The sequence below is a fragment of the Babylonia areolata genome, chromosome 25 (assembly GCF_041734735.1).
Source record: "Babylonia areolata isolate BAREFJ2019XMU chromosome 25, ASM4173473v1, whole genome shotgun sequence".
Lineage (NCBI taxonomy): Eukaryota > Metazoa > Mollusca > Gastropoda > Neogastropoda > Buccinidae > Babylonia > Babylonia areolata.
Window position 1 is genome coordinate 7,360,650 of NC_134900.1, and position 14,805 is coordinate 7,375,454.

General features: G+C 47.1%; 1 protein-coding gene across 1 annotated transcript; it reads right to left on the bottom strand.

Moving 5' to 3' along the window:
* Positions 1-996: 996 nt before the first annotated feature.
* On the bottom strand, positions 997-14,219 carry LOC143300016 (guanylate cyclase soluble subunit beta-2-like). Its single transcript, XM_076613572.1, has 8 exons — positions 14,091-14,219; positions 8,256-8,413; positions 7,458-7,708; positions 7,086-7,260; positions 6,306-6,451; positions 5,285-5,433; positions 4,208-4,354; positions 997-1,155 (listed from the first exon to the last, which is right to left on the bottom strand). The coding sequence occupies exons 1-8, from the start codon at positions 14,217-14,219 to the stop codon at positions 997-999; spliced, it is 1,314 nt and encodes a 437-aa protein (XP_076469687.1).
* Between the last annotated feature and the right edge of the window lie 586 nt (positions 14,220-14,805).

Sequence of the window (14,805 nt, forward strand, 5' to 3'; positions counted from 1 at the left end):
GCTCGCTGACGACTTTGCTCACTTTTCTCAGCAGCGTTTCCGCCAAGTTGCCTGTCGACCTGCCGACTCGGCAGTCTTCGATTTTTTCAAGGCCGAGAAAAGACTTGGGCCCTTGCCGTACTAAGGCGGGCTGGCTGGTCTGTTTGGAACAGGGGTTGACCGCAGTCGCCAGGTTTCCAAACCGGTCGTTGGGCTGGGCCAGCTTCCGGGTGCTGGAGCCGATGAGGAAGTAAGTTTCCATCATCACACGGTCGTTCACCATTGCGTGGCTCCTCGCCAGGAACTCGAAGCCAAAGGGGTAGAGTTCTCTGGGAGTGGTGGAAATAACCATTTGAGAGAGACAGCATGCAATCATGTCACACACACACACACACACACACACACACATACATACATACATACACACACACGCGCGCGAGCACAGGCGGAAAGGAAAAAAAATGACACTTTATTTTGTCAATAAAGCGCAACAGCCGAGTGGTTAAAGCGTTCGACTTTCTATCTGAGGGTCCCGGGTTCAAATCTTGGTAACGGCACCTGGTGGGTAAAGGGTAGAGATTTTTCCAATCTCCAAGGTCAACATATGTTCAGACGTGCTAGTGTCTGAACCCCATTCGTGTGTATACGCATGCAGAAGATCAAATACGCACGTTTAAAGATCCCATAATCTATGTCAGCGTTCAGTGAATTATTGAAACAAGAATCAATTTCCCAAACACAGAAAATTGTTCTGGCGTTTTCCTTTCACCAATCCTTGCACACCACTGTATCACTCAAACATTCCACAAATCCCACAAAACAAACTTAAACCAATGCACGCGTGCCATGCAGACTGGAACACCAAGCACACGCAGCTTACCATTCCCTGCACACACACACACACACACACACACACACAAACACACGCGCGACCGCGCTCACACACGCACAGACACACACACACATAATCATACAGAGACAGAGAAGAAGGAGAGAGAGAGAGAGAGAGCAAGCCAGTCACTTGAAAGTCGTCTTGCTGACGTGGATACGCCCCGGGGCCCCCGTGCTCTCCATCCGGGCGGCGAGGCTGACCGTGACACCGTACAGGTCATAGCGAGGCTTCTTCATGCCCACCACGCCAGCCGCCACAGGCCCCGTGTGTATCCCAACCCGTATCTGAGGGTAGTTAGCCAGGGGTCCACGAGTCATCACTTTTAGCATAACGCAACTTTAGTTACGGCGCAAACGCACTATAATAAAAGCGTTGGAATTTCAATATAAGGATCCTGGGTTCGATCCCAGTATCGTCACCAAGTCAACATTTGTGCAGACTTGCTAGTCCTGTAATCTCCCTCGAGTGTGTGCACATGCGACAGATCAAATAAACATGTTAAAGATCCTGTAAACCATGTCAAGTTTGGTGAGTCACGGAATCCACGAACATACCCACCATGCACACCTCACACCTCTGAAAACGGAGTCTGGCTGCCTAATGGTGGGTTAAAAACGGTTATACACGTAAAGGCCCACTCGTTTACACGAATAAACGTGTGGGTTATTGCTCAATACACAAAAATAATGAACCATACGAGTCACAGGTCCAACACATTGTGAATGTTTATTTGTCAGTTTTCAAGACAAGAGTCACAGACTTAGCACAGCGTTGATGGCTGTTTCGTCAGTTACCGCTAAGATTTGTGGCCAGGCAATGTTGCAAAAAAGAATACCTGTGCACTTATGTAGTAACTGTGTTTTTTCAGTCGGTTAAAATAGTTCTAATCATATCATGAGCAACTAAGTTTTTTATGCCTTTATATAACTGTGACAATATTTGCAGTGTCTGATCATTTGGTTAAGATCCTATAATTGTGAAAAAACGAGATTCGCTCTCATTTTTCGACAGTTCAACAGAAATAGGCACATTCACACTTTCGCAAGCCAACACACAGACACGCACATTCTAATATCCAAAAAAGTAATACTTCCCACACCACCTTCACTACACACACACACACATATCTAATAATAATAATAATAATAATAATAATAATGGATACTTATATAGCACACTATCCAGAAATCTGCTCTAGGTACTTTACAAAAACGCTTTTGATAACATAAAACATTATATCTATGTTACATACACACACCAAAATGTGACCACACACACACACACACACACACACACACGCACGCACGCACGCACACACACACACACTGCATACATACATTTTAACATACATGTGTATCTAACAGCTACCCTAACACATACGCACACATAGGCAGGCACAAACTTACATAAACACACGCACACACAATACACATTCATATACATGCATGTAGTTATGTACACATACATAGGTATACACACATAGTCAAGCACACCTAACGAAAAGGAAGTGGACCTGCCACAATTGAACTTATTGCTGAGGGAAAAGGTGAGTTTTGAGACGAGATTTAAAAGATGCGAGGGAATCAGAATGACGGAGGTTATCAGGGAGCTTGTTCCACGTCTTTGGCGATTGAAAAGAAAACGATCTGTGTCCATAGGTCTTACTTCTGACGTGAGGTATCCTGAGAAGTCGAGTATCAGAGGAAGAACGGAGCTGGCGAGACGGGGTATTGATATGGATGAGTTCAGAAAAATACTTGGGGCCAGATCCGTTGACTGCAGAAAAGGTCAGAGTGGATAGCTTATAGTCTATTCGATCAGAAACAGGCAACCAGTGGAGAGACTGAAGGAGAGGAGAAACATGGTCAAATTTAGAAGCTCTGCAAATGAGTCTGGCAGCGTTATTCTGAATTCGTTGGAGTCTGTCAAACAGGTATTTGGGAAGGCTGGCCAAAAAAGAGTTGCAGTAATCCAATCTTGAGAGAACCAGAGAGCATACAAGTGTCTTGGTTGCATCGGTTGAGAGATAGTGGCGGATAGAGCTGATTCTATGCAGTTCCAAATAGGCAACTTTACAGATATTCGAAATGTGCTGTTGGAAGGAAAGAGACTGGTCCAGGATTACACCAAGACTCCGAACAGAGGGAGAAAGTGAAACAGGTGTGCTATTGATCAGAACAGAGTCAGGAAAGGAAGGATGTTGACGAAACTTCTTTGGACAGGTTATCATAAATTCAGTCTTATCATCATTTAATTGCAGCTTGTTGAGAGTCATCCAGTCCTTTAGGCCAGCAATGCACTCCTGTGTTTGAGTCACCAGTGCATCAAATTCAGCTATGGAAGCCGACTGATAAAGTTGTGTGTCAGCAAAGCTCTCATGCGACATCGCATGATGACTGATGACATCCGACACAGGAGCCGCATACAGCACGAAAAGAACAGGACCTAGGACGGACCCTTGTGGGACACCATATTTCAAGGCAGATACTCTAGAGTATGTACCATTTACACACACTTTCTGTGTACGATCTGACAGGTAAGACGTGATCCATGCTAGTGCAGTGTCACGAATACCAAAGGAAGTTTTAAGTCTGTTCAAGAGGATAGAGTGGTCGATAGTGTCAAAAGCTGCTGACAAATCTAAGAGAGCGAGAACAGATATCTTATCCTCATCAAATCCCGAAAGCAAATCATTCACTATTCTAAGAAGGGCTGTTTCGCAACTATGACCACGTCTATAAGCTGACTGGTGGGAATTAAGTAAACCATTCTGCTCCAGATGAGCTGAGCTGCGACAATATGATCTTTTCTAGCAGTTTTGATAAAAATGACAGATTAGAGACAGGTCGATAATTTTTCAAACAATTATGATCCAAAGATGGTTTTTTGATGAATGGACGTACAACAGCAGATTTGAAGCTTTCAGGGAAACAACCAGACAGTAAGGAAGAATTGATGACATGAGTAATATGTGGCAGTAGAACATCAATACATTCAACCAACAAAGAAGACGGGACAGGGTCAAGCTCACAGGATTTCGGACAAGCGCTCAGACACACTTTCTTCACAAAATCTCTCTCTCTCTCTATATATATATATATACACGCACATTCTAATATAAAAAAAAACAACTTCCCACACCACCTTCACTACACACACACACACACACACACATTCTCTGCTAAACAGGGGAAATAATAAAACTCCCACAACCCGTTTCCCCTACACAGTCCCAAATCCCCACCCCTGTACAAGTCCTGTTCTGTGTCCAAAGGCCGCTTTCAAAGCTATCCAAGGTTTCCCACCCTCATCCCGTTCCGTGCTAGCGGTGCCCACTTTGAGTGGTTCTCCACTGGAGGCCGTCTTGACTTGAGAGGCCTCCTCCACGATGTCCATGGCGAAGTCGGCCATCCTCGGAGCATGGTTCCCTTGGACCTCAGGAACCGCCGTCACTGCCATGTAGGCGTCCCCAATCGTCTGTACCTGTCATCATTAACATCTACGTCATCACCAAACTCATCCTCGTATAACACATCCACATCATTTGCTTTGTGGTACGGTTACGCGACCGTATTTGTTCAGTATAAACAGCATGACAACAATGATATATATCTTTTTAACTTGTTTTCTACATGCAGCAAAAGAAAGAAAAGACGACGAAAGCACGACGGTTGGCGCTGCAATGATCATCATTCTTGCGTTCCTATATCACGCTGGTTTGAGAACCATTTGTGGTATCTGTTGTACCTACGTTTCGCACGGTTCGTTTGTCTCAGTTAACCTTACTGCTTTATTCTAATTTTAGAACTGTTCACGACAACACATTTTTTTCACCCTTGCTGAGATACATACACATACAGCAGTATCAGCTGCTCGGGAACTGTGTTATGCCAATCTTTGCTGCTGCAAGTGATCGTGCCTTTATCGTCTGTTTATTGTAAAGAAAACAAAAACTCAGGTGGTTGAAATGAGTGCACGTGCTGAGTCAGTTTGCTGCCTATCAAACCGAGAGAAAGGGTTCCGTAAAGTACAACTGGTACCTCATGCACTCAAGATTCATACCCATCAAAATATAAAACCAAAGAACTAACAATTCTGGACATTGTCACAGTGTTCATCTATATGTCCATTCTGTATTCAAATAGGCAGCCAGCCAACAAACCAAGCTACCAATCACATAAAGTGTGTATACAGAATAAAGACGAGGATGATGGAAAGGGTGAAGGAATGGGAGAAGCTGGGAGGGGGGGCAGCAGGAAATAAAGAGAAAACATGAAACAGAGATAGAGGGAGGAGGTGGGAGGGAGGGAGGAGACGAGAGGCGGGGAGGATAAGAGAGAAATATGGGGGCGGGGGGTGGGCACTGGCAGGGACAAATACGCACACACAAAGACTAAGACTAAAGACAACAACCTTGAAGACGCCATGTCGGTCTAAGTATGAGTCGAAGCGTTGATACATGTCGTTGAGCATGTAGATGAGGTTTTTGGCTTGACACCTGGATGCAATATCCGTAAAGCCCACCACGTCACTGAACAGGAGGGTGCAGCTTTTGAATTTCTCTGACACAGATGCAGAACCCACATGCAGGTGCACTCATTCAGTCATAATATAGCCTGATGCTCAACTGATGGCAAAATCATGACGTCTTTACGAATACGCGCACCTTGAAGATGGCAAATGGAACAGCACAACCCCGCTCAGATTCCCCATGACCACAAAACACGCGACAACTCAAACAAACAATAAAAGACATAGGCTTTCGTAACTCACGTGTAATTAACGCTCATTTAAAAAATGAAAAACAAAGCAAAAACAAAAAGCAACTGAAAACACGGCGGGGGCGAGATGGTGAGGGAAGGCGGTTACCAGTACTTTCAGGATATTCACACGCTCATGCAACACTCCACACAAAATCCGATTTTCGGTAATCTCCTATTTCGGTATCACTTTCTTTCGTATGAACAAATGAACTGCTGCAATCAGACGACAAGCAAGACTTCTCTCTTCTGGTATTTACAAGGTATTTTCAGAGAAAATGAAGCTGCCAAAAATTTGCTCACAAAAAAAGATGAGACCAGGCGATTTCTCTCCTCCTCCACACACACACACACACACACACACATGTACTACGCAGAGCACAGTCTCATTCACACACAGACATAAACCACCAATACAAAAAATGACGTAACAGCCTGAATAAGGAATGAAGCATGACATGGCAACGAAACTAAGTGCCTAGGAGTAACTTGCATCAGCTGTCAAAGAAGTGTGTTTAGCCGCACCACCACATCAGTGAGTTTGACGACTTTCTGTCGAAATCAAACTCCGATTGAGGACATATTTTATTCAGATACATTGATAAGACAGCAGAACAGTGACTGGGAGGCTAAGTTAAGGTGTGTTGCCACACAAGTAGTGATATAGCACTTACCGCCAACTACCTTCTCTCCATTCAACATCTGCCGGGCAATCTTTGGTGGCAGCATCTCGTGCAGCAGGTCCTGCCATTTTTGCTTCTCTTCCTCCAGTGCTGAATACATCTCTTTCAGCTGCGCTCTGGTGGCATCCAGTTTCTTCCTGCATGTCATCATCAACGGAGTGTTTGAAAGAGAATCAAAACTGCAATGAGTATTATGTGTATATTCTGTTGGCAATTTACTTGGGCTTTTTAGTTCAAGAGACGTTGTGCAGTTTTCTTCTCAGAGGTGTTCGAGTGTTTGGGGGCTGAGGTCTCAGTCTTTTACAGTACCGTCGTCAGGAGACGCCTTTGTTGCTTTTGTTTTCTTTCAGTATGTGCAGTTACTTGCTCTTAAAGCTATCCATTATTGTAAAGCTTGTTTTCTTTCAGTATGTGCAGTTATTTGCCCTTAAAGCTATCCATTATTGTAAAGTTCGTTTTCTTTCAGAATGTGGTTATTTGCTCTTAAAGCTATCCATTATTGTAACGTTTGTTTTCTTTCAGAATGTGCAGTTATTTGCTCTTAAAACTATCCATCATTGTAAAGTTTGTCTGTCTCCACACAGTTTACTTTTTCTCCACAGAGAGAGAGTGTGTGCCTGAGCGCGCGCGTGTGTGCCTCTGTGTGCATGTGTGAGTGAGTGAGTGAGTGAGTGTGTGTGTGTGTGTTTGGGGGCTTATGTTTGCTCGCGCGCACGAGGAATATGAAGTGAAAGAATTAAGAATAAATATCACGTGTTTTAGTTCGCTCACGTAATTTCAATTTCGGCTGTACGATAATGGTTGAGGTGCAAAAGGTTTCGGGCGACATCGTACAGGGGTAGATCAGCGATATACATGTGCTCGTCCTTCAGTTCGTCAAAGGACGACTGGCGGGGGGAGCCCACGAACAGCAGGTGACCGCAGTGTGACATCCAGATCATCTGGCCTGATCCACATGCGCACACAGTCATCAGTTCTTGCTTCACTCAACGACATATACACGCACGCACGTACCCACACACAGCGACACAAACATACACATACACACACATGCGCGCGCGCGGCGAACTAATCCTACACCCACCCTCACGCTCCCATACCCCAACCCATCTACACTCCCCGCCCCTCCACCTTCCCCCTCACCTTTCAAGAGGAGGGGCTTCTCGCAGACCTTGCGGTGGATGGCGAGGACGAAGACGCTGTTGATGAACTGCATGATGCTGTTCAAGGTGGGCCGGATGGCGGGCTGCAGGATGATGCCCACCTTGCTCAGCGGCGTGCCCTGCTGTACAGGCACCAGCGACATGCGGACAATGCTGTCACCGCACTGACGGATGCACAGCATGCTGTCCAGCACCATGTGGTAGGGGAAGGCCAGGCTCATGTCCTCCGCCCTGCTCATCACACCGACACCGCAAAGCCAGAGCCACTCTCAATCACGAACTGTGCGTGTGGACTCTTTATGAGATAATAAAGTTATTCCTATATCATCTTATCTTATCTGAAGCCAAAGTGGTCTCCATACACAGCATGATAACAAAGCACCTTGCTCCCCGTGTACTGCTGACAAGAACCAGTCTCAAGCTCTTCTTTGTCACGAGGACTCTACTCTACAGGCACAACATGATAACAAAGCACACAATGGTAGAGGCGGGTGGGGGTGGGGGGTGGGGGGGGGTCCCATTTTTAATCACTGTGCGCAGTCAACATTCCTGTTTCTTTTTATACACAAATAAAGGCATCTGCAAACATAGTTATAAGAATCTTAATGGGTCTCTTGATAACGAAGTGCAACATGGGGACGGACCGTCTCGTTTTCAATTCATAGGCACAACATGTATTCCCATTGTCTATTCATATGCAAGCATTCATAACCTGTGTTCACAGGTCATCATTTCATATCAGAAGAATAAAGAACGACAGACAGGCAGAGACTGTGACCTGATGACGGTCTCGGAGCCGCAGGTGGGGCTACTCGACTCGGAATGCTCGCCCAACAAGCACTGGGTGCTGGTGAGGACGTGTTTGTGATAGGAATCCTGATCCCCTAAGGCCCAGGCGAAATGGGGGGACTTGCCCGGAATGGCTTTCATGTCCACCTGACCCACATCACAGATAAATCACAGCTGTGACGACCGGCGTCAGGACAATTCCACAGAAACGGGACGGAAAAATGAAACGACTCCTATAGGAGCTACTGTGAAGTGCCATCAACACAACAACCATGGTGTGGAGAAAGAGGGAAAGGACCGTGAACCATGGTGTGGAGAAAGAGGGAAAGGACCGTGAAGTGCCATCAACACAACAACCATGGTGTGGAGAAAGAGGGAAAGGACCTTGAACCATGGTGTGGAGAAAGAGGGAAAGGACCGTGAACCATGGTGTGGAGAAAGAGGGAAAGGACCGTGAACCATGGTGTGGAGAAAGAGGGGAAGGACCGTGAACCATAGTGTGGAGAAAGAGGGAAAGGACCTTGAACCATGGTGTGGAGAAAGAGGGGAAGGACCGTGAACCATGGTGTGGAGAAAGAGGGAAAGGGCCTTGAACCATGGTGTGGAGAAAGAGGGAAAGGACCGTGAACCATAGTGTGGAGAAAGAGGGGAAGGACCGTGAACCATAGTGTGGAGAAAGAGGGGAAGGACCGTGAACCATAGTGTGGAGAAAGAGGGAAAGGACCTTGAACCATGGTGTGGAGAAAGAGGGGAAGGACCGTGAAGTGCCACCAACACAACAACCATGGTGTGGAGAAAGAGGGAAAGGACCGTGTAGTGCCATCAACACAACCATGGTGTGGAGAAAGAGGGAAAGGACCGTGAACCATGGTGTGGAGAAAGATTGAAAGGACCGTGAACCATGGTGTGGAGAAAGAGGGAAAGGACCGTGAACCATGGTGTGGAGAAAGAGGGAAAGGACCGTGAAGTGCCATCAACACAACAACCGTGGTGTGGAGAAAGAGGGAAAGGACCGTGAACCATGGTGTGGAGAAAGATTGAAAGGACCGTGAACCATAGTGTGGAGAAAGATTGAAAGGACCGTGAAACATGGTGTGGAGAAAGAGGGAAAGGACCGTGAACCATGGTGTGGAGAAAGAGGGAAAGGACCGTGAAGTGCCATCAACACAACAACCATGGTGTGGAGAAAGAGGGAAAGGACCGTGAAGTGCCATCAACAACAACAACCATGGTGTGGAGAAAGAGGGAAAGGACCGTGAAGTGCCATCAACACAACAACCATGGTGTGGAGAAAGAGGGAAAGGACCGTGAAGACCCATCAACACAACAACCATGGTGTGGAGAAAGAGGGACAGGACCGTGAAGACCCATCAACACAACCATGGTGTGGAGAAAGAGGGACAGGACCGTGAAGTCCCATCAACACAACCACCATGGTGTGGAGAAAGAGGGACAGGACCGTGAAGTCCCATCAACACAACAACCATGGTGTGGAGAAAGAGGGACAGGACCGTGAAGTGCCATCAACACAACCATGGTGTGGAGAAAGAGGGACAGGACCGTGAAGTGCCATCAACAACAACTATAGTGTGGAGAAAGAGGGAAAGGACCGTGAAGTCCCATCAACACGACAACCATGGTGTGGAGAATGAGGGACAGGACCGTGAACCATGGTGTGGAGAAAGAGGGACAGGACCGTGAAGTGCCATCAACAACAACTATAGTGTGGAGAAAGAGGGACAGGACCGTGAAGACCCATCAACACAACCATGGTGTGGAGAAAGAGGGACAGGACCGTGAAGACCCATCAACACAACCATGGTGTGGAGAAAGAGGGAAAGGACCGTGAAGACCCATCAACACAACAACCATGGTGTGGAGAATGAGGGACAGGACCGTGAAGACCCATCAACACAACCATGGTGTGGAGAAAGAGGGAAAGGACCGTGAAGACCCATCAACACAACAACCATGGTGTGGAGAAAGAGGGACAGGACCGTGAAGACCCATCAACACAACAACCATGGTGTGGAGAAAGAGGGACAGGACCCTGAAGACCCATCAACACAACAACCATGGTGTGGAGAAAGAGGGACAGGACCGTGAAGACCCATCAACACAACAACCATGGTGTGGAGAAAGAGGGACAGGACCGTGAAGACCCATCAACACAACAACCATGGTGTGGAGAAAGAGGGACAGGACCCTGAAGACCCATCAACACAACAACCATGGTGTGGAGAAAGAGGGACAGGACCGTGAAGACCCATCAACACAACCACCATGGTGTGGAGAAAGAGGGACAGGACCGTGAAGACCCATCAACACAACAACCATGGTGTGGAGAAAGAGGGACAGGACCCTGAAGACCCATCAACACAACAACCATGGTGTGGAGAAAGAGGGACAGGACCCTGAAGACCCATCAACACAACAACCATGGTGTGGAGAAAGAGGGACAGGACCCTGAAGACCCATCAACACAACAACCATGGTGTGGAGAAAGAGGGACAGGACCGTGAAGACCCATCAACACAACAACCATGGTGTGGAGAAAGAGGGACAGGACCGTGAAGACCCATCAACACAACCATGGTGTGGAGAAAGAGGGACAGGACCGTGAAGACCCATCAACACAACAACCATGGTGTGGAGAAAGAGGGACAGGACCGTGAAGTGCCATCAACACAACCATGGTGTGGAGAAAGAGGGACAGGACCGTGAAGACCCATCAACACAACAACCATGGTGTGGAGAAAGAGGGACAGGACCCTGAAGACCCATCAACACAACAACCATGGTGTGGAGAAAGAGGGACAGGACCGTGAAGACCCATCAACACAACCACCATGGTGTGGAGAAAGAGGGACAGGACCGTGAAGACCCATCAACACAACAACCATGGTGTGGAGAAAGAGGGACAGGACCCTGAAGACCCATCAACACAACAACCATGGTGTGGAGAAAGAGGGACAGGACCCTGAAGACCCATCAACACAACAACCATGGTGTGGAGAAAGAGGGACAGGACCTGAAGACCCATCAACACAACAACCATGGTGTGGAGAAAGAGGGACAGGACCGTGAAGACCCATCAACACAACAACCATGGTGTGGAGAAAGAGGGACAGGACCGTGAAGACCCATCAACACAACAACCATGGTGTGGAGAAAGAGGGACAGGACCGTGAAGACCCATCAACACAACCATGGTGTGGAGAAAGAGGGACAGGACCCTGAAGACCCATCAACACAACCATGGTGTGGAGAAAGAGGGACAGGACCGTGAAGTGCCATCAACACAACCATGGTGTGGAGAATGAGGGACAGGACCGTGAAGACCCATCAACACAACCATGGTGTGGAGAAAGAGGGACAGGACCGTGAAGTGCCATCAACACAACCATGGTGTGGAGAATGAGGGACAGGACCGTGAAGACCCATCAACACAACCATGGTGTGGAGAAAGAGGGACAGGACCCTGAAGACCCATCAACACAACCATGGTGTGGAGAAAGAGGGACAGGACCGTGAAGTGCCATCAACACAACAACCATGGTGTGGAGAAAGAGGGACAGGACCGTGAAGACCCATCAACACAACCATGGTGTGGAGAAAGAGGGACAGGACCGTGAAGACCCATCAACACAACAACCATGGTGTGGAGAAAGAGGGAAAGGACCGTGAAGACCCATCAACACAACAACCATGGTGTGGAGAATGAGGGACAGGACCGGAGCAAATGGAGGAGACAAACTACGAGGACTGGTGAAGCACCAGATGAGGAAGAAACAAACAACAATGACGTGGCCAAGAAAAGGGAAGAAGAAGGAGGTGGAGGAAAAGTTGGAAGAGCAGAAGAAGAAAATAAAAAAGGCAAAAAGAAGACAGAATAGGAGAATATTAGGAAGCAGGAGGTGGGGAAGAATCGGAAGAAAATGACAATGGTGATAATAAAGATGGTTGATGTGTGATGGAAAACAAAAACTATAAAGGAAAGAAGTGATGGAGTGGAAGGAAAAGGGCAGTGTCGGAAAGAAGTGATGAGTGGAAGGAAAAGGGCAGTGTCGGAAAGAAGCAGTGGTGGAAGGAAAAGGGCAGTGTCGGGAAGAAGTGATGGAGTGGAAGGAAAAGGGCAGTGTCGGGAAGAAGTGATGGAGTGGAAGGAAAAGGGCAGTGTCGGGAAGAAGTGATAGAGTGGAAGGAAAAGGGCAGTGTCGGGAAGAAGTGATGGAGTGGAAGGAAAAGGGCAGTGTGGGAAGAAGTGATGGAGTGGAAGGAAAAGGGCAGTGTCGGGAAGAAGTGATGGAGTGGAAGGAAATGGGCAGTGTCGGAAAGAAGTGATGGAGTGGAAGGAAAAGGGCAGTGTCGGGAAGAAGTGATGGAGTGGAAGGAAAAGGGCAGTGTCGGGAAGAAGTGATGGAGTGGAAGGAAATGGGCAGTGTCGGGAAGAAGTGATGGAGTGGAAGGAAAAGGGCAGTGTCGGGAAGAAGTGATGGAGTGGAAGGAAAAGGGCAGTGTCGGGAAGAAGTGATGGAGTGGAAGGAAAAGGGCAGTGTCGGAAAGAAGTGATGGAGTGGAAGGAAAAGGGCAGTGTCGGGAAGAAGTGATGGAGTGGAAGGAAAAGGGCAGTGTGGGAAGAAGTGATGGAGTGGAAGGAAATGGGCAGTGTCGGAAAGAAGTGATGGAGTGGAAGGAAAAGACAGTGTCGGAAAGAAGAAGTGGTGGAGTGGAAGGAAAAGGACAGTGTTGGAAAGAAGTGGTGGTGGAGTGGAAGGAAAAGGACAGTGTTGGAAAGAAGTGGTGGAGTGGAAGGAAAAGGACAGTGTTGGAAAGAAGTGGTGGTGGAGTGGAAGGAAAAGGACAGTGTCGGAAAGAAGAGGTGGTGGAGTGGAAAGAAAAGGACAGTGTCGGAAAGAAGAAGTGGTGGAGTGGAAGGAAAAGGACAGTGTCGGAAAGAAGACGTGGTGGAGTGGAAGGAAAAGGACAGTGTCGGAAAGAAGAAGTGGTGGAGTGGAAGGAAAAGGACAGTGTCGGAAAGAAGAAGTGATGGAGTGGAAGGAAAAGGGCAGTGTCGGAAAGAAGAAGTGGTGGAGTAGAAGGAAAAGGACAGTGTTGGAAAGAAGAGGTGGTGGAGTGGAAGGAAAAGGGCAGTGTCGGAAAGAAGAAGTAGTGGAGTACAAGGAAAAGGACAGTGTTGGAAAGAAGAAGTGGTGGAGTGGAAGGAAAAGGACAGTGTTGGAAAGAAGAAGTGGTGGAGTGGAAAGAAAAGGACAGTGTCGGAAAGAAGAAGTGGTGGAGTGGAAGGAAAAGGACAGTGTCGGAAAGAAGAAGTGGTGGAGTGGAAGGAAAAGGACAGTGTCGGAAAGAAGAAGTGGTGGAGTAGAAGGAAAAGGGCAGTGTCGGAAAGAAGAAGTGGTGGAGTGGAAGGAAAAGGGCAGTGTCGGAAAGAAGAAGGGGCGAGCAGGAGAGCAGGAGGACTATAAGAACAAGAAGGACAACATGAAGAAACTGAATTAGAAAAGAACGGCAATCTAAAAATACTGAAGCTGATGACAAATAGAATAATACTGTTTTTGTTTCTCTTTGCGTAACATGAAATACCTGACATTCACATGCATGAGTACTTACAAACACAAACACACATTCATGCACACACCTATACAACTGTATCCCCTCCGCAAACACACATATGATACGTGTGCATTCATTCGCGTAAGCGTACACACATGCACATGTACATGCATATACATAGACACAGACAGACACAGGCACATAAACAGACACACTGGCATACAGAGCAATATGTAACACAATCACTAACCTTCATGACAATGTGATTGATTAGTTCGTTCTCTGCGATTCCTTCCTTAGCCTCGCTGATCACAGTCACTGTGGCTTCCTGGTAAAACAGTTCTCTTCCGACTGCCTCCATAAGACCTGTGGCAGTCATACTATCAGTCAGTGCACTGTCTCTTCAATACATATGGCCGTCATACTATCAGTCAGTGCACTGTCTCTTCAATACATGTGGCCGTCATACTATCAGTCAGTGCACTGTCTCTTCAATACATGTGGCCGTCATACTATCAATCAGTGCACTGTCTCTTCAATACATGTGGCCGTTATACTGTCAGTCAGTGCACTGTCTCTTCAATACATGTGGCCGTCATACTATCAGTCAGTGCACTGTCTCTTCAATACATGTGGCCGTCATACTATCAATCAGTGCACTGTCTCTTCAATACATGTGGCCGTCATACTATCAGTCAGTGCACTGTCTCTTCAATACATGTGGCCGTCATACTATCAGTCAGTGCACTGTCTCTTCAATACATGTGGCCGTCATACTGTCAGTCAGTGCACTGTCTCTTCAATACATGTGGCCGTCATACTATCAATCAGTGCACTGTCTCTTCAATAAATGTGGCCGTCATACTATCAGTCAGTGCACTGTCTCTTCAATAAATGTGGCCGTCATACTATCAGTCAGAGCACTCTCTCTTCAATACATGTGGCTTTTATACAATCAGTCAGTG